The 22,896-nt window shown below is 39.2% G+C and overlaps 1 protein-coding gene across 15 annotated transcripts in view; it reads left to right on the top strand.

Annotated features, from left to right (window-relative positions):
* itpr1b (inositol 1,4,5-trisphosphate receptor, type 1b) overlaps nt 1-22,896 on the top strand; it is a 122,518-nt gene that overhangs the window by 19,630 nt on the left and 79,992 nt on the right. For 7 of the 15 annotated variants that reach the window (XM_008410448.2, XM_008410447.2, XM_008410439.2 and 4 more), the window contains exons 8-39: nt 51-134; nt 255-401; nt 517-621; nt 1,484-1,528; nt 1,626-1,655; nt 2,111-2,265; nt 6,364-6,463; nt 6,552-6,712; nt 6,842-6,983; nt 7,073-7,231; nt 7,327-7,499; nt 8,338-8,457; nt 8,544-8,735; nt 9,327-9,578; nt 9,663-9,804; nt 9,877-10,030; nt 10,166-10,359; nt 10,436-10,574; nt 10,667-10,721; nt 10,846-11,011; nt 11,799-11,966; nt 12,064-12,132; nt 12,208-12,345; nt 12,487-12,612; nt 12,708-12,908; nt 14,077-14,328; nt 16,311-16,436; nt 16,602-16,730; nt 17,273-17,290; nt 17,790-17,816; nt 19,615-19,735; nt 19,818-20,002. In XM_008410448.2, coding sequence (XP_008408670.1) covers nt 51-134; nt 255-401; nt 517-621; nt 1,484-1,528; nt 1,626-1,655; nt 2,111-2,265; nt 6,364-6,463; nt 6,552-6,712; nt 6,842-6,983; nt 7,073-7,231; nt 7,327-7,499; nt 8,338-8,457; nt 8,544-8,735; nt 9,327-9,578; nt 9,663-9,804; nt 9,877-10,030; nt 10,166-10,359; nt 10,436-10,574; nt 10,667-10,721; nt 10,846-11,011; nt 11,799-11,966; nt 12,064-12,132; nt 12,208-12,345; nt 12,487-12,612; nt 12,708-12,908; nt 14,077-14,328; nt 16,311-16,436; nt 16,602-16,730; nt 17,273-17,290; nt 17,790-17,816; nt 19,615-19,735; nt 19,818-20,002 — 4,275 coding nt within the window. The remainder of the gene's footprint in view (nt 1-50; nt 135-254; nt 402-516; nt 622-1,483; nt 1,529-1,625; nt 1,656-2,110; nt 2,266-6,363; nt 6,464-6,551; nt 6,713-6,841; nt 6,984-7,072; nt 7,232-7,326; nt 7,500-8,337; nt 8,458-8,543; nt 8,736-9,326; nt 9,579-9,662; nt 9,805-9,876; nt 10,031-10,165; nt 10,360-10,435; nt 10,575-10,666; nt 10,722-10,845; nt 11,012-11,798; nt 11,967-12,063; nt 12,133-12,207; nt 12,346-12,486; nt 12,613-12,707; nt 12,909-14,076; nt 14,329-16,310; nt 16,437-16,601; nt 16,731-17,272; nt 17,291-17,789; nt 17,817-19,614; nt 19,736-19,817; nt 20,003-22,896) is intronic. The other 8 variants (XM_008410452.2, XM_008410451.2, XM_008410443.2 and 5 more) reach the window with 4 other exon arrangements.

The following is a 22,896-nucleotide window of genomic DNA, read 5'->3' as shown; positions in this document are numbered from 1 at the left end:
TAAATGTGTTGAGATGTTCATACAGCATTTCTCTGTGTTCTTTTTCTCAGGTTAATTCTGTAAATTGCAACACAAGCTGGAAAGTTGTTCTATTCATGAAATGGAGTGACAACCTAGAAACTATACTCAAGGGGGTAGGTACTGACACAATAGACATTACTTGATTTTTTTTTTGTCTACAACAGCAAAAATTGACATTTACTTGATCATATCTTATGGGCTTTTTTGTTTTGTTTTGTTTTGTTTTGTTTTAGGGTGATGTCGTGCGGTTATTCCACGCAGAGCAGGAAAAGTTTCTAACTTGTGATGACCACAGGAAGAAGCAGTACGTTTTTCTCCGAACCACCGGTCGACAGTCGGCGACTTCAGCCACCAGCAGCAAAGCACTGTGGGAAGTGGAGGTTGGTGACATGTGTTCCCAAAATACAATCCGTCCCCCGATCAATTAAATGCTGATTCCTGATGCGGAAACAATGCTGGCTTTATTTTAAATGCCGTTTCTTCTCTCATCACCAGGTGGTGCACCATGACCCATGCAGAGGAGGTGCAGGATATTGGAACAGTCTGTTCAGGTTTAAGCATTTGGCCACCGGCTGCTATTTGGCTGCAGAGGTGGGTGAGGTGTGTGTCGGTGGATTACCCCCACCCCCTTTTTTTTTTCTGAGCTGGCAGCAATAATTAAACACCAAGAGACTTCTAATTTATTGACAGTTTTTCATACACAACAAGAGCAACACAAAGTATTTTAGGGAAGATGAAAACAAAAGGTAATAAAAAACAACATATGGAGATAATAATGTAAACAAGGAAATTATGTGGAAAATATCTGAACTGTTCTGTTAATGAGGAGGAGATGCTAAAGGTGGACATGTAAATATATGATGCACAAATCCTAACATCCTTTAAAAAATGATAAAATCCTGATAAGTGTTGATTTGATGAATGTGTGCTGTATTTTTATATGTTTGTATTGTGTTTTAGTGCTTTGTTGTTGTGCTGTAAACTTTAGCAGGTGTATTTTGTCACCGTCTGAAAATAATGACCCAAGTCTATTTTTGCCAAAAAAGATGCAATGATTATTTTTGCAAAACTAACTTCTGGCAAAACAGAAAGTATATCAGGAGCATGACTTTAGTGGAAAAGCTGCATATGATTGAATATGCTATTTTTTCAAAGAAACGTCTACATGTTCTGCTATGATAAGCAACTAGCATCACCAACTATGTATTATTGTTATAGAGAGCCCAACATCTGGCTGATATTAATTGTAGTTCCAACAATTCTTTGCAATGTTGTTGTGATCAGTAATTTTGCAAAAGCAATGCATTTTAAATAGTTCTGCATCAAAACCACCTTAAAATCTATTCCGAAATGAAGCAGAGATTTCAAAACTGCAGTTACTTATATTTTATTTAAAGAAAAGAAGTACATCATTCCTAAATGAATGATTCATTGGATAATGTTTTTCAAATGGATTTTCCAGGTGAACCCAGACTTTGAGGAGGAGAGCGCTGAGCAGCGATCTTCTGTAAGTCTGATGTTCTCTCGTTGTTGGAGCTTTGCCTCTGCTTCGTCGTTCTTGGGCGTTTTAAAAATCTGCTCTGGGTTTCTCTTTGTTGCTCCAGGTGGTGGACTTTACACCCTTCAATTTTCAGGTATTGTCACACAATCCATAGATGTTTTTTGGTTGCTACGCCAGTGTGGATATGCATATTCAATTCTGCACTCGAATCCAGATTTGGCATAAAATCTCATCATTTGCTTTGTGTGTGTCAGTAGCTCCTACCTACCACAAGGTGTCACTGTGTAATCATCTTAGTTGATGCTCAGCAGTGCTGGTAGTTATTGAATAAAAATATATTTTGTTTTCTTTAAGAGCACAAATACAGCAAATTCCAGCATCATCTTAGAGTAGAAGGCTTAAAAAACAGAGGATGTTTGTAAATGTACATAAAATTACTTATCAAATTTAAATAGTTTCAGTATGATTTACCTTTGTTCACTTAGCATTGTTATTTACCTTTATGGTTAAGGATTGTTGCCACTGATTCTTAACTCTCTTACAGGTGTGTGCAGGGCGTCCTTTACTGTATTTTTATTTTTGTTTTAGCTGGATGCTGATAACGAGGCTCTGCGAGGCCGCCTCCGCGCTCCACAGGAGAAAATCATGTACACCCTGGTCCCTGTACCCGACGGCATGGAGGTGTCGTCCATCTTTGAGTTGGACCCCACCACCCTAAGAGGAGGGGATTCGATGGTTCCCAGGTACAGCATGGTTCCCAACAAAACCCGGTCCAAACTGTGAATGAGTTCGTTCGAGCTTCTAAAATCCTCCATCTGAAACTCGTGTTACGACCAGGACTGGGCTTAAAAATTAAGTCTCATATTTTTTCAGTTTCCGATTCTAATCTATTTTCTTTCCCTCATGTTTTTTTTTCCTTTAAAGAAATACCAATAACGGAAAATGTCGAAAAGAAAAAAAAAAAAAAGTACAGCAAAAACAACTGGATTTTATTTCCCTCGGTGAGCTGACCTGAATTCAAAGTCAAAATAAAAAGATGTTTGTCATGTTTGTCATGATAGTTCTTGGGTGAGTTAACATCCCTCTGGAAACCAAAGAAGTTCATTAGTGATGAACAATTCCAGATTTTTAAACAATTAAATCTTCAAAAAACAAAGAAAATCTATTCATTGCTTTCCCCTAGTTGCAAACATTTTACATTACAGCCAAGCTTGATTTTAATAATTGAGAAATTATGTTATAGCCAAAATTGGCATTTGAGGAAGAGCAGTATAAAAAAATCGACCGAGACCTTTTATAATTTGCCATAAGACAGCAAATGTCTTAAATGTCATGTCTTAAATTGGCCCAATCAAGATCCAGACCTAAATCCAACTGCGAATCTTTAGGAAGATAAATAGTTTTTCTTGGATGCTCTCCAGCCAAACTAACTGAGCTGGAGCAATTTTCAAAGATGAATTAGAAAAAATAAATAAATCCAGTTTCCTAAATGTGCAAAACTGGTAGAGAGGAAACCTGAAAGACTTGCAGCTGTAATCATCTGTTACTTGAAAGTACTTAAACTCGGAGCAAAATCATTTTATAAAGGAATGAAAAAGAAGGAAAATTCAAGACGCAAACTTTCTTGCTATGAGTTCGACGACGCATTCACTTTCAATGAAAACATAGTACTGAAGGAATCTTAAAGTGTGGGGTAAAAAGAAAACCTTGACAAATGACAACTATGTTGATGAAACACTGTCCCTTCATGAAGACCACAGTGATGTCAAAAAACAACATTTCAAAGAGGAAAAACATGTGAGTCATGTGTTTTTGTGGAGGGGGAATTTAAAGCATCAGTTGAAACTAGTTTCTGTGGTGTTGAGTTTAAAAGTGGGCAACTGTGGACACGGACCAGTTTTGCTATGTGCTGTCTGTTCTGACTGTGCGATCACTCTCTTTTGACTAAAAGCAGATCTTTTAAACACAAGAACAGTATAAAGGCAGAACAGTATAAAGGCAAAACAGGATATGTGCCAGGCTTGCCTAGATGAAAACAAGAAAGGGAGAAAACTCCCAGATTTCAAAATATCAACATAATTATTGATGTTTCTACGCAAGAATACAAACCACATATTATGTAAGCTGCACACACATTTAGTGGGGATGTTTTGTAATCTGATCTGCATCTGATACCGTCCAAATGGTGGGTATTATGTAAAATTGACCTTTTTTTTCTTTTTGTTTTTTGTCATAAAGTTATTCCCTCATCAAAAGCACACCTGTATGCCTCCGCTTCACAGAACACGCCTTCCCCACTCAGCTCCTCCAGACTAGTGGCAGCAGCATTTAGCAAACACCTGGCAGAGCTGAGAGTCTGCTGACCTCATCATATGAACGACTTCTCAGTTCAATGTTCCTAAGAAACATTAATGAGAAGCATTTTGTGACGGCATGCATGTGAAAGCAGCGTGTCGGAAAGAGTAGAAGCTTCTTAAAGAGACAGAGATCAATTTCAGTTTGTAAAGTCAAAGGTTTTTTACATTCTTTTTGATATGTAGAGCATATTTATAACAACCGAAGGGAGCATAAGCTTTAAATTGCACGACTGGAGTTATAAAACTAAATTAGTTTAAGGATTTTTTTGGCATCACGCCTGTTTGCATGCAGCAGCAAAACATTTATTTATGGACACGGGCCTTCTTGGACAATGTGCAGCTGGCTCTACCAGAGGTCTTACAGCATTGTGCAGTTGATCAAAACTTGAGTTTCAGTCAAAAGTTGGACATTGGCAGCTCTTCTGTAAATTCACTGACTGCAATTTCCCCAAAACATCACATACATATGTAGCCGCTCCCAAAAATAAGGAGTTTGTCGCTCCAGTGCCTCGATAAGATGTCGACGTCTCCCCTGATGGCTGATGGATAAGCTCTAGCGCCGTGGCTGAAATGTGAATATATCTCATGTAAATGTTTACATTAGTCACCGCCTTGATTTTTGATGACCTGTTAAGTGAAGAGGCTTATTCATGAAAGTTTTTAAGGGTGTTTCTTAATGCAAACACAGCAATTGCAAAATTGTTTTTTTTTTTTTCTTTTTTTTTAATTTACACTAGCAGAATATTAAAAAAAGTGTTTTGCATATTTGTAATAGAAACACAGTGACTTGACGGCTCTATGTGCCTGGAAAATATATTGCACCGCCCCTTTAAACAGCAATGTTGTATTCCTGCCTTTGTTGACTGCAGTCTTGTCATCTGTGTTCAGGTTTTGCTTTGTTTACAACTTCTTTGATTGCATGGTACGAGGGATGAATGTTTAGTTCTGAAAGTCCAATGGTGTACTTATCCTTGCGAGATGAAAACAGAGGCTACGCAGCTTGATTAGAGCCTTTACAATGTCATACCCTTTCTGTGTTTTTGGTCACGACTACCTGTCACTTCAACCTGAAGTAACCCTGCCTCTCAGACTTTAGCCACGCCAGCTAATTAGCGCCTGACAGAACTGGCACACAAAGGTTAGCTCGTTAGCCTCTGTGGCCAGTTACATAATCTTTGCTAAGAATGTGGCTACTATCTGCGTTGTGCGCCTGAGGCCAGGCTGATGACACAGACAGTCACACATGGGGCAGGCCGGGTGATGTTACAGTGAAGCCTTTGGCGTAGAAGTTTAATACGCGCTTACAGGAGCAATAAGACCACACAAGCCAATGCTAGCTAATCACTACACATGCAACACAGTTCACCGGGGAGGCAATAAGGTTGCAACAGACACTGACTGATTATTATAGTCATTTATTTATTGGGTGTGCCTTTTTATCACAGTACATTGTGCAATAAATCATGTTGTTGTGCACTTTCCTCTCCGTTTTCCTTGGCACTGTTTCAGAGAGCTGCTTCTTTATGGTGTTTGTTTTATTGTCAGGTGCTGCATTTCATTACTTTAGAGGTAGTCGAACACTTGTAACATGTCTTGAGTTGTCTTGATTGACTTCTCAACAATTCATAAAGCTATCTAGAAGATACCTGTAGGCCTCTATATGTGTGATTTACGAGTTGTCTCCTTCACACAAAAACATGATGTCTAAATTTAGGTTTTGAAATCTAAGGGAGACCGTTATTGTTGAATGTCAAGTAGAAAATGGAAAGAGTTTGTTCCAACCCAATTAGTATACGACTTCTGTTTTTAGATGTGGCGATCCACCTACACACAAACGTGGAAGAACATTCTGTGGTCAGATGTTACATGAATTGACGTTTTAGGCTTTCAAAATAGCATGCCGCCTTCAAATACCATCCCCAGCAATGACATGGGAGCTTGTCACAGTTGGTGGGAGGATAAATGTATCTAAACGCTGAACAATCCTAGAGGAAAACCTGATGAAGGCTACAAAATACTTGGGTCTGGGGAGGAGGCTCAGCTCCCAGGAGGACGACCACAAACAAATCTATAACGTATAAAATATGTTACAGATTAAACCATCTTTGGTCCAGTCAAAGTCCAGACCTAAATCCAGTTGAGAAGATTTGAAATTTGAAATTGTTCAGACAATCTGATTGACTGACCTGTTTTTGCAAAGACCTGTTTTTTGTTTGTTGAAAAGTTACTTTTAAGCTGGTTTTGTCTTATTTCAAGTGTACTTGTTAATATTTTGTTTCTTGTGGTGTCCTGGAAAGGCGAAATGTTGGAGATTGAAAACAAATAAATACCACCTTTTTGCCAAAAGTTTTGAAAAACATTTATTACTTCTGCTATGTAATTGTTCATTATTTTTTGTTGACTTGAAATCATCATCCTTCTGGGTTTTTTGTTTGTTTTTTTTGGGGGGGTTTTTTTTTCTTAAAAGCGACTCTTGCCTTTCAGGAGTTCCTACGTCAGACTTCGACACTTGGTCTCCAACACGTGGGTTCATAGTACCAACCTCCCAATTGACAAGGAGGAGGAGAAACCCGTCATGCTGCAGGTGCGGGGTTTGCCCACTGCCATCAGTTGACCAAGTGTAATGCTGATCAGTCTGCTTTGACAGCTGGACGTTTTGCTACGTTTTCCAGATTGGAACATCAGCCGTGAAAGAAGACAAGGAAGCGTTCGCCATAGTCCCGGTGCCTCCATCAGAAGTGCGAGATTTAGACTTCGCCAACGATGCTAGTAAGGTGTTAGCTTCTATAGCTGGCAAGCTGGAAAAAGGAACCATTACGCAAAATGAAAGGAGGTATGCTTCTCAGTCCTCCTTACTACAGTATGTCTGGTACTGCGTTATTTAAATTGATCATTCGTAAACATGGGAGTGTAATTTAACAAAAATCTGCTCGAGTGAAATGCTTTCATCTTCACTTTCCAGGTTTGTGACAAAGCTGCTAGAAGATTTGGTTTTCTTTGTGGTGGACATCCCCAACAGTGGGCAGGACGTGTTGGAGATCATGGTCAATAAACCCAATAGGGAGAGACAAAAACTGATGAGAGAGCAAAACATCCTTAAACAGGTAGGCCTTTAACTCTGTAGACTTCATATTAGCTGGCATAAGGTTATACCAGACGTTTGAAAACAACAACTTATTGGTTTTCTTTCCAGATTTTTAAGCTTCTCCAAGCTCCTTTCACAGACAGCGGGGACGGTCCCATGCTACGACTGGAGGAGCTGGGAGATCAGCGCCACGCTCCGTTCAGGCACATTTGCCGGCTCTGTTACAGAGTTCTCCGCCATTCCCAACAGGATTACAGAAAGAACCAAGTAAGCTGCAAATTGCTGCAATAAAAACTCACAATTTTTATTATTATTATTATTATTTTTTGTCATAAGCAACACGGTTTTTATTCTGTTCACAGGAATATATAGCCAAACAGTTTCGCTTCATGCAGAAGCAGATTGGGTACGACGTTCTGGCAGAAGACACAATAACGGCTCTGCTCCATAACAACCGGAAGCTGCTGGAAAAACACATCACCGCTGCTGAGATTGACACCTTTGTCACACTAGTGAGAAAGAATCGGGAACCGAGGTGATTTCAGATTAACAGAGTGAGATAAAAGCTGTTGATGTGACCAGGATTTGTTTGTAAGGTTTCTAAAAGAATATTATTGGCTATAAATATATTAACCGAGGAAAACCTGTCCAGTTATTGTAATTCTTCCAGGTGTTAATCATGTTGAGTGATGTTTAAGGGGCAGTATTATGTAAAATTGATCTTTTTGAGCTTTACAGCATGTAAAGCTCAAAAACATGTAAAGCTCACTTATTTTTTTTATGCATTTTTGAGAAATCCTTTGATCTCCATGGCAACCATCCAGCTGGGTGGACTAGTCCCGCTTTAGAGACGTAACTCCTCTTCAGACCTGCAGTGTCCAAACCCTCACTCCGCCATTCTCCCACTCAGCTCCTTCAGACTAGCCAGCAGCAATTAGCAAACACCTGGTGGAGCTGAGTGTCTGCTGAGCTCATTATAGGAGCTACTTCTCAGAGCAACACTGGTAAAAATGTTAAACGCTTAATAGAGGAGCCATGTTGTGATGACTTCCTGAAGACGGAGCATTAGAAAGAGCAGGAGTTTCTTAAAGAGACAGAGGCCCAATTTCAAGGCGTAAAATTACAAAGTCAAGTCGTATTTAATATACATAGCATTTTTATAATAATTAAAGGCAACATAGTTACTTGACTGTGCTATAAAATCATCCTATGTGACTGGGAAACGCATAATATTGTCCCTTTAACAAAATGTGAATTTATCTATGATGCATGGGCTTTATTCCAGATATATGCCCTAAAATTAAAATACATAAAATAAATCCATGTTTTGCAGCTTCAGCCTCTCCGATGCTTATAAAATAATCTGTTCACAGATTTCTGGACTACTTGTCAGATCTCTGTGTGTCCATGCACAAATCCATCCCAGTTACTCAGGAGCTCATCTGCAACGCAGTGCTGGACAGCAGCAATGCTGACATCCTCATTGAAACTAAGTAAGACACTCATTTCAAGAGAGAGAGAACTGGAGGAGCAAACATGAGCACTAAAAGAACACCATCGTTTTTCTACTTATCACCAGATTAGTACTGTCCAGGTTTGAGATTGAGTCAACGGTAAATGGGGAGGATCCTGCAGAGGCAGAAGAGGTGGAGGAGGTCTGGTTGTTCTGGAAAGACAACTGCAAGGAGATCCGCAGTAAGAGCGTTCGGGAGTTGGCCCAGGATGCAAAGGAGGGTCAGAAGGAGGACCAGGAAGTGGTCAGCTACTACAGGTGAGATGTCTTGCACGAAAAGACTATTAAAACATTAGAAGTGCCTTCAAAAAGTGATGATACTTCATGTAAATTTCCACATTTTTGTCATGTTACAGCAAAATACAAATTAGTTATTGGGGATTTTAGGTGACATGCATCATTTAGAAGTAGAATGAAACATATGAATGGTGTGGAGTGACTTTGCCTTCAGAAGTTGCCTCTTAAGTAAATGGAGTCAAAGTTTGTGGATTGCAAATTCAGTGTGATCTCTAGAGGCTCCTAGAAGTTGGAACATTAGAGGATAGACAATATCCCAAACTTGGAATATCTCTTCAACTCAGTCCATTATTTGAAAATTAGGAGAATATGATTCAGTTGCATTAATTACCAGGACATGACCTGGTAAACTTACAGCAGAACCTTAATCAGCAAAGAGGATTTTGGTAATTTTGAAGAAAGTCACATAAATCCAGAACTCGGGTGGCAGAATCTGTTAACAGGACAACTGTTAATACAGATTTTATGCCCATAATGTATCAAATCATTTCTTGTATTAGTATTACTCTCCCAGGTTTGATCCCTCTAACACTCCCATCTCTCTCCATCCAGGTGCCAACTCAACCTCTTTGCTCGGATGTGTCTGGACCGCCAGTATTTGGCCATCAACAAAATCTCTGGTCAGCTTGATGTCGATTTGATCCTGCGCTGCATGTCCGACGAAGACCTGCCCTTTGACCTGAGGGCCTCTTTCTGCCGCCTGATGTTGCACATGCACGTGGACCGGGACCCTCAGGAGCAGGTCACGCCGGTCAAATATGCTCGTCTGTGGTCCGAGATTCCATCTAAAATTGCTATTGATGAGTGAGCTTCACCTCTGTGTACTTTTAATTGCTGTGCATTCGCCATCTGAAGACGCCTCTCACATGTTTTGTCCGTGTTAAACAGCTACGATAACGACGGGACCACTAGAGATGAGATCAAGGAGCGTTTCAGCCTCACCATGGATTTCGTTGAGACCTACCTGCGAGAGGTGGTGTCGCAAAACATTCCCTTCTCTGACAAGGAGAAAAACAAGCTCACCTTTGAGGTAATTCTTTTCTTTTGAGGTTTGTGAGTAGATGAGAGTCGAATAAATATCTTCAAACTTTATTATTTGCAGGTAGTAAACCTGGCCAGAAACCTCATATACTTTGGCTTCTACAACTTCAGTGACCTGCTGCGCTTGACGAAGATCTTACTCAACATTTTAGACTGTGTTCATGTCAGCACTGTTTTCCCCATCAACAAGATTGAGAAGGGAGATGAAAGCAAAGGTAAGCAGTTTGTTTCTGGAGCCCAACTTGAGCCGTTTTACCACCTGAGATATTCAAGACAAAAGGAACACCAAGTCGGTTTGTCTCAGATCGTCATTATTTGATTTAGTTTGGATGTTGCTCCGTGTTCTTCAGGTGGCAGTAATGTAATGAAGTCTATTCATGGAGTGGGGGAGTTGATGACGCAGGTAGTGCTGCGAGGAGGGGGCTTACTGCCCGCCACACCGACCCATCAGCCTGAAGGAGACGTGGTGAAAACGCAGACCGAACCCGAGAGAGAAGACATCATGGTCATGGACACGAAGCTCAAGATTATCGAGATCCTGCAGGTACGTGTCGGTGAAATGTCTAATTGTTCAGGAACAAATATTAGTTCATGCTGTAACGTTTTATTTTTTCCTGTAGTTCATTCTAAACGTGCGGCTAGACTACAGAATTTCATGCCTGCTCTGCATTTTCAAACGTGAGTTTGATGAGAGCAATCCTCAAGGAGACAACGCTGTCAGTGCAAATGGAGGCAACAACATCACACCTCAGATGCCTGGTATGGAACCACATTACTTAATTAAGCTGATTTTTTTTATTTGATACTTTGATTCGTAGAGTTGGTAAAAGTGTCCTAACTCTGAACTGTAGGAAATCTTGACTTCGAGAACATTGAGGAACAAGCAGAAGGGATCTTTGGTGGGAGGTAACTCAGATTCTCTGTATTGGCAGACTTTATTTTTTTGTGAAATCTCCAGTGGAATGTTATAAATAAAAATAAAGTTCTTCCATAGCTTAGGAAATGTTATCTATTTTTGTTTTTCCCAAAGCGAGGAAAACACTCCTTTAGATCTGGACGATCACGGTGGTCGGACATTTTTGAGGGTCCTGTTGCATTTGACGATGCACGACTACCCGCCGCTTGTGTCCGGAGCACTTCACCTGCTCTTCAGACACTTCAGCCAGAGGCAGGAAGTCCTCATGGCCTTCAAACAAGTAAACCATGCCAGATTTCACTTTTTTGTTTCTCTCAAAAACTAACTTTAGAAGTATGTTTTTTTGCTGATAAAACGGGTTAAAATTGGCAGCAACATACAATTAATTTGACTAGATTTCAATTTGTATTTCTGAGTAGAATTACACAGAAATACACAAATTGGTGCCCAATGTTCGCTGAATATAAACAACAACATGACCCTGGAAAGATGAGTAGCAATAGACAATTAATAAAGATTTCTTAAAGATGCCTTAATGAATCCAAATCTCACCAATTTTTAAAATGTGATTAATCAACTAACAAAAATAATTAGTATCAATTTCAACATCTGGATAATATTTCATGTTAAAAGGAGATGAATAAGAGCTAATTTGTGAATAAAGCATGTGAACCTTTAGCCCAATGAGACGCTAAATATTAACTAGCAACAACTGCCTCAACGTTAACAAACGGCTTGCTAGCAATCTTTTAGCATTAGCACTGTTGCTAAGCTAGCTGAAACTGAGCACAAAGTTGAACTCTGGCTCAAACACGGAAACCTTTTTAACCACAAATCTTCTGACAGTCCTTATATTTAACTGAGTTGGTTTTTAAGTCATGTCATGACACAACACATCTAACTACACATATATCATTATTACTGACAGCAATCATACAACGATTCACAGTAATAGTAGCCTGAATTTACATCAACAGAGCAGCCATTCAGCAAGATGTTAACAACCAAGTATTCTTCATTTTAATCCATATGTTATTTTATCCAAAATTAACTTCAATTATTTATAGGTTCAGCTGCTTGTTACCAGTCAGGACGTCGAGAACTACAAGCAGATTAAGTCCGATCTGGACCAGCTGCGGTCTATTGTGGAGAAATCTGAACTCTGGGTTTACAAGAGGCAAGGAGAGGACGGGATGGATGGAGATGGCCCTTCAGAGTCTGACAGCAAAAAGAAGGTTGCCTTAATATTTCCTCAGATGCCCTCAGTATTAAACCATAAGACTTAGAAGGATCCAAAAATATGACAAAGTAATTTTTGTTGTCTCCATACAGGGAGATTCTCCTGGTTCAGACAAGAAGTCAGAAAGCACCAGCAGCTACAACTACAGAGTTGTGAAAGAGGTGCACTAGTTTTTGTATTTTGATCAGCAAGTTTAAAAGGGATTTTATTCTATTCTTTGTTTCAATCTTGCTTAGATCCTTGTACGTCTCAGTAAACTGTGTGTCCAGGAGGGCATCTCAGGGAAGAAGAGCAAGAAACAGCAGCAGCGGCTGCTGAGGAACATGGGAGCCCACAGCGTGGTGCTGGAGCTGCTGCAGATCCCCTACGAGAAGGTTCAAAAGTCTAACTCGGCAGTGAATTACATGCATGCTCATAGCGGGATCTTGAAAGATTTGCATACTTTTCACTCAATCTGCATCCACTTCCTTTTCGTTTTTAGTAACTAATAACAAAGTTTTTCGTTTTGACTGCAGGGTGAAGATGTTCGAATGCAGGACATCATGAAATTGGCTCATGAATTTCTGCAGAATTTCTGCGCTGGGAACCAGCAAAACCAGACTCTTCTCCACAAGCACATCAACTTATTCCTCAACCCAGGAGTGAGTGTTGTCTAAAAGTTACATTTTACACATGAAACATTCTGGGAAAGCTGATTTATTTATTTATTTTTCCACCTTTCTTTTCATTCTCATAGATCCTTGAGGCTGTCACCATGCAGCACATCTTCATGAATAATTCGCAGCTGTGCAATGAAATCAACGAGCGTGTCGTTCAGCACTTTGTCCACTGCACCGAGACACATGGGCGACACGTCCAGTACCTTAAATTTCTTCAGACAATTGTTAAAGCTGACAACAAGTTCATAAAGAAGTGTCAGGACATTGTCATGGCAGAGGTAAGTCTGTGGAAATCGAGTCAATGTAGATTTAATTTTTTTAATCTAGCATGAACTAGATTGCATTTGACGATGCAATCTAGTTGTTTGTATTCTAGGTCTTTCATTCTAGGTATTTAACAAGAAAGTTAGGTCTTTCACTAACTTTCCTGTTAGTGAAAAACCACTAACAGGAAAGTGGTCTTTCCTGTTAGCGACCACTAATGTTTTTTTTTTTTTTTTACAACTGCACTTGACGTACACTATAACCACACATTCTGATGACTGTGCCCGTCAATTCACTCATATAAAAAGATAAATGAATGTATTTAATTCATTTGTTGAATTGAATACATTTTTTTGGCCTACTGGAGTGGAAAATTGCCTTTGGCTCTGAAACATACAAGAAAAACAGGCAAGAATTATAAAAAGGGATGCATACCGATTCACTTTTTTCACATTCGATGAAGAGATCTGAGGTTTATTATTGCCACTTTTACAGAAAAAGTGCTGAATTGACTTAAAACGTTTTGTTTAAACACAGATATAAATGTACTGAATTACATATTTATTTATCTGCACCAGTACAACAGAGTTTAATACTCCAAAGTATTGTGAAGATAATCACAAGTTTGGTCAAACATGTAAAAACAACACAACTTTAATCTGTTCAGACTGTAGAATTGGGAATATAGCAGCCAATAAGAAATAAATGATAAAGAAACTGAACTGACAAAACCAGTAGGTTCACTACTTTGGTCAAAAGTAAAAATAAATTGCAGCAAGCCTTCTTTCAAATGGTTCAGAAAGTATAAATAGGAATTCTAAATATAAAATAAAGGTCGCTCAGAGCTCAAAGCATAGAATTAGACTGAATAGATATCCCATAAGCATCGGGAACATTGTCACAGATACCCAATCTAGAATATTTTTTTAATATCAGGACCAATACAGATATTAACATTGGATTGGTGCACCTCTACTTTTTAATCTGCTCTTAGTTTGAACCTTTCAGGCTGTTGCTGTAACTTATTAAACTGGTATACATCAGAAATGTGTGTAAATGCCAAACTAAATGTCAGTAATTTGACCTTTAAAACATAAAAAGAAGTAATCAGCAACAAAAGCGATGCTTTCCAGGTAGTTATCTGATGTGGAATCTCAACCATCACGCCGTTCTTCTACCCAGCTGGTGAACTCTGGCGAAGATGTCCTGGTCTTCTACAATGACCGTGCGTCCTTCCAGACCCTCGTCCAGATGATGCGGTCGGAGCGGGACCGGCTGGACGAGAACAGCCCTCTGATGTATCACATCCACCTGGTGGAGCTGCTGGCCGTCTGCACCGAGGGAAAGAACGTCTACACCGAGATAAAGTGCAACTCCTTGTTGCCGTTGGATGACATAGTGCGGGTCGTCACCCACGAAGACTGCATCCCAGAGGTGTGGGGGAAATGATTTGTAATCAGTTTAGTTAATCTGGCCATATTCCGATTAGAAATGCAACGTCTAATTGTGGTTTGCAGATTTTGTAAAAGTTTGACCTACTGATAAAGATTTGACTCAATTCCAGTTTCTCTTTAAGCCCTACATTTTACAGCGTTGAAAATATTTTTTTGTGAGCCGTTATTACTAATTTATTTTGAGAACAGGGGCAACGTCACATGTTATGTGAAAGTGGTTAAGTTTGTAGAACATCTGAAATCGATAATTACAGTTTTTTGTGGTTAGCATTACAGTTAACGGTCTCTGTGTGTTTCCTCGGGAACGTAGGTCTTTACCTTTTACTCTGAGATTAATAGAAGCCTGCCCAGAAGGTTACTCATCAAATTGAGATTGAAAGCTGAACAAGATTAAACAACTGGTTCAATCTTCCTGCTATAAGCTGAAGTTTTCAGTGGTGTCAGCCGGAAATTAGCTGAAAGACCTGATGATAAAACGACCCAAAACGGACAACATAAATTATTTACTGACTTTAGTTTACAACATCTGGTTTGGTTCTTAACTGTATGGGGAACTTGGGAGCATTCACGATTCATTTTCAGTTTAGAGGCTCACTGTTCACTGTGACATTAAAACCTGCTGTGTATGTAGCAGTGAGGTATGATTAGAAGAAGTTGTCTGTGAGCGTTTGTGGGTGGTGGAGTGGCTTACTGTTTGGTGTGAAAAGGAAGTGCAATTTCTGCTGTTTTTGGGGGGTCAAATCTTCCAAAAACTGTTTCTTTTTGTGAAAGTTTTCTGAATATTTTCGAATGGAATCAGTGGAAGGTTCACTCTGTCTTATTAGTAACCTGAATGATGCTTAGACGTATCCTAGAAAATGCAGTTTCCTTTAACAACAGCTTTGGTGGATTCTCTTATTTAATCTTGAACACCTTAGTAATAGTGAAAACAACTCGCTGAGTTTCTTTCCTTCAGCACTGAAGAGTGCTGTTGTGAGTGATTACACATGGTGCTTTTATGGAACGGAAAAAGAACTGATTCTTGAATCCCCCATTGGTGGGTCAACCTGAAGATTGCCAGATTTTCAGTGCAACTCTCATGCTTTTTCTCTTATGCATAATGCCTGTTTGTTTCTTAACCCATGACCTTTGCTATACATCTTCCTGGCTATAATAAGAGAATCTTCAAGGTTCAAATGCTGCCAAAATCCCTGCACTTTAATGTCTGACCCTCTTACATGTAGGTTGTGTCTGGAGTCACTTGCTTTTTGTAGAGTTGTTTTTACATCTACTATTTCCATAGTTTTGTTTGTTTTTTCTGTTTTTTTTTTACTACAGTTTATGATAATTGTTTCGAAAGAGTTCCAGTACATTAGAAGGAGAAACGCATGATTCAGTTCAGAACATTTTGAACGATGAAACTGAGCTTCTTTTTCATCTTCTCGAGAATTAAAAAGGCTAATTCTCACTGCTGCGAAAGTAAAACCACAACACAGGCAACTGAAACAACTTTCTGAAGCCTTCTCTACGTCTTGCTTCTTCGCAGGGCCGTTGTGACTGGTTTTCTTTCCTGTTAGCGACCACTAATGTGTGTATTTTTTTTTTACACAACCGCACTTGACGTACACTATAACCACACGTTCTGATGACTGTGCCCGCCAATTCACTCACATAAAAAGATTAAGTTTATCAAATTCCCCTAAAGTTCCTTTCTTGCACAGTAACATACCCCAAAACGTTTTATTTTATTTGTTTAAATAAAGAGCTGTAGGCGTCTTTTATTCCACTCTAGACATGCAGTTTTTTTTCCATCAAGCATCTAATAATTAGGCTGCTAAGTCATGTGCTTTTAGGAATGAGTCATATCTGAACGTGTGATGAAAAATAATTATATATCTGTATGGTATTGCTTTCAGCAATCACTTGCTTTCTAAATATCTCTTCTTAATTTTCTTTATAAAAATCTTTGATTTATCCTGAAAGGTGAAGATTGCCTATATCAACTTCTTAAACCACTGCTACGTGGATACCGAGGTGGAGATGAAAGAGATTTACACATCCAACCACATGTGGAAGCTGTTTGAGAACTTCTTGGTGGACATTTGCAGGGTGAGCCAAAACCTATGTGACATTGTTGGAACAATGAGAATTCCAGGAGATTTTTTTTAAGTCCGCGAAGCAATCGGTGCACGTTTGTTAACCGTCTCCTACATCCAGGAAGTTGGGTTCCGTTGCCTTACCTCACTCTAATCTCTCTCCTCTGTGCTTTCTTAGGTGTGCAACAACACCAGCGACAGGAAGCATGCGGATACGATCCTGGAGCGTTACGTAACCGAGACCGTCATGAGCATCGTCACGTGTTTCTTCAGCTCTCCTTTCTCTGACCAGAGCACCAGCCTGCAGGTAGTGAGAGCCAACACCACTGATTTTTGATTTACATAACACAAGCAGGCTTGCAGGTGTGTTTCTTAGGTTGTTGCATACAGTCAAAGAAAATCTCCTTAAAGCTGCTTTATGTGACTTTTATATAGTTTTTTTTTTTTTACATGTTTATTAAAACCGTCACCAGGTTGTGACAGTATGTTATGAGACAGATCAAATGTGAAAAGATCCTCCCTGAGCTACTGTTGGCATCTGAAGAAGTACAACCAATCAGAGCCAGGGGGGAGGTTCTTGGTGCTGTCAGTCAACTTGTGTACTTGCTAATGGCAGAGAAACAACTTATTGTTACAGGAAACCATTTATCCGCCATCATCGGTGACTATGCTAACAAGCATTAGCATTCTCTTAGCATGTCTCCTACCACACTGTTACAATATAGTGACAGTTTCAACAAATATGTAGAGATATATCTTTTTAATAAAAGTTGCAATCTGCAGCTTTAAAATTGACCCACATCATGTGTGCTTTATTTCATTCAAGCTGACTTTTTTCCCTTTACACAGATGGCTCGCCACATGTATGTAAGTAGTGATAACTTCCCACCATCATCTCCAACCCCCTCCTCCACTCCCAACCTTTTGGGTGCGTTGCTGAGTCACTGGCTCTGAATGCTGCAAATCATTCGCTGTAGTTTCAACTTTTCACTGCTTAGTCAGCACATAGACGTCTTCCCAGATCTGAATGTGTAACTCGAGGTTGTCGTGGGATGTAGTGTGTGCTGTATATGAAACATTGCTGCTGTGGTGACCTCATGATAATACATGTCTGGAGCCCTCCTGAGTTTTCCTGGGAATCATAGACTTAAAAATCCCCTTAAACGGTGTGTGTGTGTGTGTGTGTGTGTGTGTGTGTGTGTGTGTGTGTGTGTGTGTGTGTGTGTGTGTGTGTGTGAAATGCTTTTGTCCCTACTGAATATCTTGATGTTTAATCTATGAGTCTGGAAGTGTACCCTTATAAAACTCAGAGCAGAGGTTTAGTGATACATGATGACACAGCAGCAACCTTTTTCTCCTGTGACAGGCAGCCATTCTTGGAAAGATAACGGAGGTATTTATTGTGCTGTTGGGAAGCTGGCAGATAGATACCGTTTGTGCTGTCGGTAGGCGTCTGTTGTACGTGTTGTGTTAGGTAAGCGTGTGATTATCAACAGCTGGCCTGTTGGACCTGAAATGTTTTGAGTTCATCCAAACAGAACCTCTGGTGGGCTGTGAATAAAAAAAAAAAATGCACCAATCCAATATTAATATCTGTATCAGTCCTGATATTTAAAAAAATTGTAGATTTTGCACATTGTCACCGATAACCAATCTATTCAGTCTAATTCTATGCTTTGTGCTCCGAGTGACGTCATGCTTTGTTATAAATTTTACATTATACTTACAAATCCTAATTGCACTTTCTGAACCATTTGAAAGAAGGTTTGTTGCAGTCTATATTTACATGTTTGACCGACGTAGTTAATCTATTGTTTTTGTCAGTTTCACTTTGTTTATTTGACATAAGATGCTCTACTCCTAATTACACTGACTGAAAAAATTAAAGCCTTCGTTTTTTCATGTTTGACCAAACTTGTGAAGCTGTTGGTGTGTTGAAGTGTGCAATAAAAGTGCAGAGTTATCAAATAAAATTTAAATCAAGCGCATTAACATCTGCATTTAAAAATAAGGAACAAATGTTTTTGGTCAATTCAGTGCTGTTTTTCTGTATCGGATCGGTATCAGCAAATGCGAAACCTCAGATATCGGTATCAGAAGTGAAAAACGTGGATCGGTGCATCTTTAACAAAAAACTACTCATGTTCCCTAAAACCTTTTCACATTGTTTCATTACAACCACAACATTTTATTGTGGTTTTACACCAACATAAAGAAGGCCATAACCGTCAAGCGGAAGGAAGTACATGGTTTATACAATGCCTTTTTTTTTTTTTTTTTTTTTTTTACAAATAACAATATGGAAAGTGCAGTGGTGTTTACTTTTTTAGAACCAACTTTCAATGAAATTTTTCCTGCGAGTCTTCAGATCTGAAGATAAAACTTTGAGACATTTTCTGTCAAGAGCATATGTGAACAACACATTTCAAGTCTTGCAACAGATTTGGATTTAGACGTGGGCTTAGACTGGACCAATTTAACACACAGTTTCATCTAGACCAGAGGTCTGCAACATTTATAACCTTTTTTTAAGCAAACTTTTAAAAAAATGCCACAAATGCCACATGACTTTTTGAATAAAGATATCTTAGAAATTTAGATAAATATCAACTTTATAACATCTACTGTCATTTTTAAAGAACCCAAATTTATCTCTATTTTTGGAACTCAAATAAAGATAAACTTAACATTTTCAAATCGAAAAAGATGTTCAATAAAACAAGCTCATATTCTTACCTAATGACAAGAAAAACAAATCTGAAAGTGCCATTCTTTTGTAGAAATTTAATACAAATGTTATAACGGGGGGAGGGGACTGTTAAAAACCTGCATTTGTTATTATATCCGTATTTAAGACATTAGCTGTTTCTTCTCATTTTTTTTAGCCACAGTTAACTAAGAGTTATTGTGAAAGGTCCAAAGCATAAATTAGACACAGCTGAACTCTAAATAGCAGGTGACTTTATGAATACACTGAATTTTATTTAGGGTGTTCAGCATAAAGGGGGCTGGCAAATGCATACCACACTTTTTTGTGGTATGCATGGTAGTAGTGATGTAAAGTTGCAGCGCTACAAACACTTGTAGTAGATGATAATTTTATTCTTCCTGCTTGGATCCGTGCGTGTCCTGTTCTCATTCTGCCCTTGCGATGATTTCCTACATGATTCGATTTCTTCCTTGCCTTTCAGACTCGTCAGCCAGTGTTTGTCCAGCTGCTGCAGGGAGTGTTCAGGGTCTACCACTGCAACTGGCTGAACCCTGCCCAGAAGCACTCGGTGGAAGGGTGCATCAAGGTGCTTTCAGACGTGGGTGAGTAGCTAAACTCGACGAGGCTCGCGCCGCCCTCTGGGTGAGCCTTGTTAAAGTCGCCGCGTTGATCTGCCTTTCCCAGCCAAGAGCAGAGCGATCGCCATCCCGGTGGACCTCGACAGTCAAGTGAACAACTTGTTCGTCAAGCCCAACAACGTTGTGCAGAAGACGCTCCTCAACTGGAAGCAGTCTGCTAAGAACACGTCCAGGCGAGAGTCGAGCCTGTGCGCCTCTAAAGACTACAGGAACATCATTGAAAAGCTCCAGGTTGGTAGCAGAGTTTGCATTTTGGACTTAAAATGTTGCCTAACAGCTCAGACAGAGAAAATGACGCAATGGAAACCAAAAAAAAAAAAAAGAATTGATAACATAAAAGCAACTTGAAAACAAAAGTGACACTAAATGTGAGGGTGGGGAAATGCAATATTCTGAATGTTGTGTGGACTTTTTTTTTTCTCCTTTTTTAGTCTAAATTTTTTTATTTAAATTAGTTTTATTTTCAAGCCATAGGGGGTGGTGTGGTGTAAAGGGTAAAGCACAACCCACATAAGGAGGCATTAGTCCTCGACGGCAACATCACAGGTTCAATTCCTGACCTTTGTCGCATGTCTTCCCCCTCTCTCATGACCTAATTTCCCGTCCAACCACCCTCAAATAAAGGCCACTAGAGCCAATAAAACCTTTTAAAAAAACAAAAAACAAAGATCAAGCCATTAATTCATTAGTTAAATATGCACATGCCTAGTGGCAGTGGTGAAATCAAAACAAAACTAATACCAATGTAATACCATTTACATGCACATTCTGCCTCCCCCCCTCTGGTACTGATCATACAGTGGTTCTCCAAATTGCCTCCATACATGTTAAAATTCAATATTTCTGATGCTTGAAAATACTTTAACTAGCTCTTAATGTGACACTTCTTCTGAGAAGCAACTCTTTGTGACTGAAATAATATCCATATAAGCGTGAACCTGAGGTGTCTCGTTGACCTTTTTAAGTTAAATTATCATCTTGTTTCTTTTGACTTATAATTCCTCTTGTCCTGTCCTGGTATTCCAGAAAGACTGTTTTGTAAAGCTTGTTGCTCCTTTACGTAAGGGCAGCTTTGCTCCACTCTTACCTCCGCTGCCTTCTGCTCCGAGACTTTTCCTTTACACTCAACTTTCCTTTGCTCTACTTGGATGCAACAGTTTGAACACTCAGCTTTCTCTTCAAAAACAACATTTTACTAAGTATTTTTGTCTAGTTTCTAGTTCAAATATCTAACTGAACGTGAAATAAGACAAAACTAACTTATAAGTAACTTTTCAGCAAGATATAGTAGCTTGTTTTAAGTCGATAATTTCTTAATATTGATGAAAAGGTACTAGTTATAAGTGGAACTAGAACTTTTCCATCAATATTATGGGATTATTGACTTGCAAGAATTCCTGTTTTTTGCTGTTAATTCTTCTGCCTAATTTCAAGTTGCTCAAGAAACTAAACTAAAAATACTTGGGAAGAGTTTGTGTTTTTGCAATTACGCTCATCTTGGAGATTGTCATGACAGATTTATTTTAATTTTTTAATTCTTTGAACTACACCACTCGTTTTCAAAATGAATCTACAGTGCAGCTAAGAATGATTCATACCCTTGGGAGTATTGGCTTTAAAATGATCAGTCAATTTCACAACCTCTTTCCTCTGACTGGAAGTAATATTAACAGTGTGACCCAGCTGTAAAAAAAACAAACAAACATATATATATATATATATATATATATATATGGGCTGCACAGTGGCGCAGTTGGTAGAGCTGTTGCCTTGCAGCAAGAAGGTTCTGGGTTCAATTCCCGGCCTGGGGTCTTTCTGCATGGAGTTTGCATGTTCTCCCTGTGCATGCGTGGGTTTTCTCCGGGTACTCCGGTTTCCTCCCACAGTCCAAAAACATGACTGTCAGGTTAATTGGCCTCTCCAAATTTCCCCTAGGTATGAGTGTGTGTGCGCATGGTTGTGTGTCCTGTGTGTCTCTGTGTTGCCCTGCGACAGACTGGCGACCTGTCCAGGGTGTACCCCGCCTCTTGCCCGAAACGTTGGCTGGAGATAGGCACCAGCACCCTTCCCGACCCCACTGAGGGAAAAAGGGTGCAAGAAAATGGATGGATGGATATATATATATATGGTTATAGATAATTATTTGTTTCTGTACTTTAACTTCATTTTCTAATATTTTGACCTCATTTCCTCTCAGAAACACACTTCTTGGCTAAATGAAAATCTAAATCTGCATGAGGTATTAATAATTTTTGGGATTAACTGTGTGGAGTAGGGAGCAGGGTTGCAAAACAGAAGCTTTTTCTTTCACAGAAAACATTCAGGCCTGATACTTGTGGGAAAATGTATTTGTTACCTTTGAGCCACTATTCCAGAAGGGAAACTTATCACAGAAACCTCCGTTAAAGAACCACAACCACAATAAAACACAGTGGTGGCAGCATTATGACATCCGGTTACATTAATGCAAATGGAGTTGGGATGTTATTATTATTATTATTGTTATTATTATTATTATTATTTGTCAAAGTTGGGATTTAATATGCAGTCAAAATGTGGGATGATGATTTTAAAGAAGATTGAAAACTAAAATTTAATTAAAATATGTTTTGAGAAAGTATTTTTCCATCAGCTTAATGTACTTTAAAAAAAAAAATTGTTTGTTTTACAGATATAAAAGTTTGGATATAATTCAATATGGTCTCAACATTTTAATTCTCAAATATGGCCTTATGTGGATACTTTTGAGAACCAAAGTTGTATTTTTCTTGACTATTTTATCTTTGCTATTTAGCCTAATCTAGTCCATTTAGGGGAAAAACAGCACCGTGGTTCCGCCTCTGCTCGAGTCTGGAGCTCAAACATAGTAGAAAAAAATCTCAGCCGACAGCCGTGGTTCCTGTTGAGTAGTCTGTCTGGGCCTCCTGTAACTAATTAAGACTTCAGTAAGATCGTTGACGCTTGGTACTTCCCAGGAGTGGCGTCATGCGTTTTGTAACTCCGTCTCCCAGGCAGTTCTGTAGAAGTAGCGTTGCAAGTCAGCCATAAAAATAGGACTTTCAGTGATGGGAAAAGTTGCTACACCCAATTACTTGCAAAGAATGACTCAAAAATTCACTGGAAGT

Source organism: Poecilia reticulata, linkage group LG5 (genome assembly GCF_000633615.1).
Source record: "Poecilia reticulata strain Guanapo linkage group LG5, Guppy_female_1.0+MT, whole genome shotgun sequence".
NCBI lineage: Eukaryota > Metazoa > Chordata > Actinopteri > Cyprinodontiformes > Poeciliidae > Poecilia > Poecilia reticulata.
Note: the sequence above shows the minus strand (reverse complement) of the source record. Positions and strands in the feature narration are given on the sequence as shown.